General features: G+C 50.7%; 1 protein-coding gene across 1 annotated transcript; it reads left to right on the top strand.

Annotated features, from left to right (window-relative positions):
• Positions 1-11: 11 nt before the first annotated feature.
• On the top strand, positions 12-4,594 carry LOC112316783 (uncharacterized). The gene is made up of 4 exons (XM_053923109.1): positions 12-537; positions 1,794-2,666; positions 3,762-3,902; positions 4,511-4,594. The coding sequence occupies exons 1-4, from the start codon at positions 359-361 to the stop codon at positions 4,554-4,556; spliced, it is 1,239 nt and encodes a 412-aa protein (XP_053779084.1). The 5' UTR covers positions 12-358; the 3' UTR covers positions 4,557-4,594.
• The last annotated feature ends 746 nt before the right edge of the window (positions 4,595-5,340 follow it).

Below are 5,340 nucleotides of genomic sequence, written 5' to 3'. Positions count from 1 at the left end.
AGACAGGGAGGACAGGTGAGGGTTGCCCCGGGGAGAGAGGTGCACAGGGGGACGGGGGGGGGGGGGCGCGTGTGTGGCGGCAGTAGGTGACACAAAGGGTCCTGTGGGGTGACGAGGACTGCCAACATTATTCCTCTGGTTGTGAAGTGGTCTGCACCTGGGAGAGCTGGCACCGTTGGGGGAAAGTGGGCAAAGGCTGGGTGGAGATTCTGCTTTCCTCTCTTACAACTGTGAGCGCATCAACAGATGCCCCAGAATCGAACAATGAATTCAAAACATTAAAGATGGAGGCAATGTCAGGGAAACAAGTCCCTCCGTGGGTCACGTCTGGCGCGAAACTTTGACCTTGGGTGTCATAATGGCTGTGGTCAAGACAACCGTGGAACCCTCGGGCTTCTTGGAGCTCTTGACAGTTTTCTGCCAAGGGCTGAAGACATGCTTCACTCCTCTGCCGAGACTGAAGACTCAAAGGATGTTCAGGTCCATCAAAAAGCGGTTCAAGCGTTTTGGTGGTTACTCGAGGCTGTCCAGCAAAAGGTAGTCTTTGAATATACTACTTTGTAAATTCAATCGGTAATGGGTTTTTGCCATACCATTTAGTCCCCTTATATCCCCTCCCCTCAGCAATCACCACACTGTTGTCTGTGCCCATGAGTCCTTTTTCCTTTTTGCTCAATCTCTCCACCCCTCCCCTCCCCCAGACTACCTGACACCCTGTTCTCTACCTAGGAGATGGTCCCATTTACCTGGTTAATTCAGTGTGTTCATTAGAGTCCACACACAAGAGAAATCCTATGGTATTTGCCTTTCTCTGACTGGCTTATTTTACTTAGTATAATGTTGTCCAGGTGCACCCATACTGTCGAACAGGTAAAAGTTGCTTTTTCTTTACGGGCTGGTATACACTACTTCTGGTCACGGAAATGGACGCAGGGCCCCCGGAACTGTTCTGCTCTGTTTCTTCAAGCACAGATGGGCTAATTCTTCACTTGAGCACTGGTTTCGGGAAAAGCTATTTTATTCACTGCTGCTGAAAATGAGAGAGCAGGCTTTAAGTTCTCAGGGAGGGGGTAATCTTTGCTCTGAGATTAACATTTCTATACAACTATGAAAATACTTCTGACATAATCAGGCGTTCTATGTTCTGTCCAACATTGCTGCCCTACCTGTTCTCCCCACCAGTCCCGTTAGCGCTTCCTCACGGCCCAACTGAACGATGAGGAAGCGTGTCGTGGGTTCAGGATGTGTCCAGAATACTGACAACCTGTGATGTGTCCAGTATTACATGCTGATCTTGAGCATTTGCCTCCACTTGTGATTATTGATTTAGCTAAGACGCAGGTCAGTTTTGCAGAATCCTCAGGCATCTAGATTTGTACAGTAATATGAAACCAAACGGCCAACACTTGTACACAAATCTCTGTTTTATTTCATTTTGGCTACGTGAGGCCACAGACTGCCGTGTTTTGTTTGGGTTTTGCCTTCATGTAACTCTCTATACCTTTGGCCTCCTGGGCCTCCCTTTCCAGCAGCTTTGACTCAGCTTGTTGTGCTGATTTCTCCTTGCCAGCCTCTTGTAGAGGGCGGGCCCAAGGCCTGTCCTGGAAACAGTGTCCTCCTCCTGTCTGTCAACAGCTATTTGTAACTGGGTGGCTCACGCATTGGAGCTCTGAAGCTCTGGGTGGGGGACAGAGAATCATTTTTTCTTTAGTGTGAATCTTGACCTTTAGTATAAAACCCTAGAGTACCATGGATCAGTGACGGCCCGTTCTGTGGCATTTGCTGTGTTGCAGGAGAAGCCCTTCTCCGAAGCTGGACACCACCCTCCACAGCTCTTTATCACCAGAGAGCGACAGCTGCAGCCTGGACTGCAGACTCCAGAGCCCACCACCACCTGAGGGCAACAACTGCAGCCAGGCCTGTGGGCTACATGGCCTCCCACCACCGGAGGTCAACAGCTGTAGCCTGGACTACAGCCTGCAAGACTTCCCACCACCCGAGGTCCCCAGCTACAGCCTAAACTGTGGCCAACAGGGACTCCCACCGCCTGAGGTCCCCAGCTGCGCCCTAGACTGTGGACTTCAGGGCCTCCCACCACCCGAAGTCCCCAGCTATAGCCAGTACTGCAGCCTTCAGGGCCTCCCACCCTCTCAGATACAAAGCTTAGGCCTCAATTGTGGCCTACAGGGCCTCCAACCACCTGAGGTCCCCACCTGTGGCCTCTACTCTGGCCTCCAGGGCCTCGTACCACCTGAGGTCCTCACCTGTGGCCTCCACAGTGGGCTCCAGGGCCTCCCAACATCTGACATCCCCATCTGTGGCCTCAACTGCAGCCTGCAGGGCCTCTCACCACCTGAGGTACCCAGCTGCAGCCTCCACTGTGGCCTCAAGGGCCTCCCACCATCCGAGGTCCCCACCTGTAGCCTGAACTGGGGCCTTCAAGACCTCCCACCAACCGAGGTTCACTGCTGCAGCCTCGACTGCTGCCTGCAGGGCCCTGCACCACAGGAGATGGACAGCAGCAGCCTGCACTTCAGGTTCCAGAGCCCCTCACCACCCACTCGCACCCTGCTGCTCCACAGTCCAGTGGTCATCGGGAAAGGCTGGAAGAGCAAGAGGCGGCACTTCTTCCTCTTCAAAGATTTGCTGTTGATCTCCAATGCAAAGTAGGTCCACGTTCCACACTGTCCTGGTGACCACACAGGTGCATGTTCCACACCCTCCGTGTAAAGCAGCATTCCTTTCCTGACCCCATGGCAGGGTCCGCTGTAACTGCCCCTCACTCGGTGGAGTCAGGAATTTGCTCACGGGCTTCTCGCATCTCACTGGGGCTTTGGGGTGTGCACTCGTGACTCTGAGGGGCAGGCAGTTGCAGAGCGGGAGCCCACCTGCCTGGGCACCATCACAGGGCCAGTGGCTGTGGAACCCAGAGCCCAGCGTGGAGTTCAAGTTTTGAATTAACCAAGACACACGCTGGTTTCCGAGTTACAGGTCAAAGGCAGATGAGGTAGAAATGGTCAGAGAGCAGTGTCCCTGCTGACACAGTGGATCACTTCCTCAGTCTCCAGAGACACCTGGGAAGGATGCCCACACTGCCTGAGAAATCCTGCTGGCCCCTGGGGTGCTCTGGATGGATGATTCGATTGCCTGGTGGTACCCTGGGTTCCCTTGGTGGACTAACTGTTTTGGGGCTTAGCCAAAATCTAAGGGACACCGGTATGAGCTAAATCTTAAGTAAAATAATTTAATGTAATCTATGAATAAAGACCAAAGAACATTTTTTGCAGGTTAAGGGTGAAGCTGTATTTGAAATCCATCTAATCCAACCATTTTTTTGTTTGTCTCTCTTAAGAAAGGTGGTATAAATATTTTATAAATCATGTATCTTTGTTCAGCCCCTCAAATACTTTCAGACATAACGAAAATGTGAGTAAATAATAAAAAGAATAATAACATACAATATAATGTTTAAACAAATATGAAATTGATTAATGGTGCTAAGACAGTCGACAATGTAGAGTACGGTCAAACCCAACATCCACCGTTCACAATGACCGTCTTTGCCGCCATGGATGAAATATGCTCAAGGCCTCACTGGCCAGGCCTCGCCCACATCATCCCAGGCTGTGCTGGGAGCAGAGAGGGAGGGAGAGGAGGTCGGTGGCCCAAGACTGTGAGGACCAGCACCTTACTGGGAGCATAGCTGGTCCCCTATGTTATGAGAAACAAGCTAATGAAGGTCTTTCCATTTCTCTTTCTAGGTACAGGAAGATCTTTAAGATCAGGATGAAACTGCCACTGACCACCATGTGGATTACTGATGACCCGAAGGGAAAGGCCAAAGCGGCCAAGAGGTCCCTGGTCTTGGGCTGGCCCACGGGGAGCGTGCTGGCCACCTTTCAGTAAGACCCACAGCTTGCTCCTGTATTACATGCCCGCCAAAGGGAAGCCACTTTCATGTGATTGTGTATGAAGCCAGGGACTCACTCACTCTGTGAGCACCCATAATGACATCAGTCTACCTTGTACTTTCCCCCCAAAGTTTCCTGGGTGTAAAAATATGCAGATGGCTACAGGGTGGCCCCTTAGGGGTGATTTCCTTGGTTTGGGTCAGTGGTTTTCACAGGGGCTCCACCAGCCACGTGGGAGAGAGGACAAGGGTCTGGGACCACTCTGAGACGTGACCGGCCCTCTCCCAGCTCTGGGCCCTGAAGCTCAGAGCGCTTCACAGGATTTCCGACTGGCCCACCGCCACCCAGCCTGCATCAGCTCATGCAGCCAAGTGTTTACATTTCCAAAAGCAACTGCTCTTGCACTTTACAATCTACGTCACCTCACTGTGTCACTGCCAGAAAGCAGCAGTGTCCATGGACAGTCCTTTTGAGGAGAGACAACTTACACACACATCCACATCCCTAACTACTGCATCATCTTCATCTGGAGTGACAGCCATACATGTTAGTTTACATATTTTACATCAGTAACCTTTTCTCTTCTTTTTCATCTGCAGATCAGAAGACCTAAAGAGGAAATGGACCTCTTTCCTTGAAAGGTAAGTACTTTACCACTATGCATATTTTAAATCCTTAAGCCCTAATGAAAGAATGCAAATCTCTGCAAAGCATTGTCCCCAAATCACCCTCTGTCTTCTCTGGAGACACCCACAGACCATTGTATCCACTCAGAGCTGTCTGCTCCCACTGACTCTGGCTGCTCCTGCCTGTAATGTGCTCGGACTGACAAGCATGCTCACTGATTTCGCAGGAAGTCGTGGTTGTCTCTCATCTCTATGCAGCAGAGCCGAAGTTGTTCCCAACACATACATTCCATTTCCCCAGGGGCGGGTTACACCACTGATGGGTTCCCAAAGCAACTGCTGCTTCCCCCTTTGAAGACTGGAGCGTGGGGCCCTCCCACTAGGCAGGGAGGCTTTCAGGACCACACATGCTGCCCAGCACTCACGTGACCAGGGCAACCCATTTTGGGGAGTCATTTCTTATTTTCCTCAAATAGTTTTGCACATTTAATTCCAACGCATGTTTTAATTGCTGAGTTAATTTACATGCCATTAAAAAAAACTGCAAAGTATGTCACAAACGTTAGCAAACATAGATTTACGTAAGAAATGACCAAAGAGCTAATGCATTCTACTCTGTTTTGGGTCTATATTGAATGGGATTAGATACATCGCTGAGGCACGAAAGGACAACGCTCCCCTCAGCCACGAAAACTGTGAACCTGTAAGTTATGTTGAGACCAAACATCAACCCAAGTTCCAGATTTAGGCAGAATGAAGGAGTGGGGTCAGGGGATGGGGTGAGAGAGAGAGAGAGAGAGAGA

This window comes from Desmodus rotundus, chromosome 4 (genome assembly GCF_022682495.2).
Source record: "Desmodus rotundus isolate HL8 chromosome 4, HLdesRot8A.1, whole genome shotgun sequence".
NCBI classification, from domain to species: domain Eukaryota; kingdom Metazoa; phylum Chordata; class Mammalia; order Chiroptera; family Phyllostomidae; genus Desmodus; species Desmodus rotundus.
The sequence above is the reverse complement of the archived record's forward strand: the minus strand, read 5'-3'. Positions and strand labels throughout refer to the sequence as shown.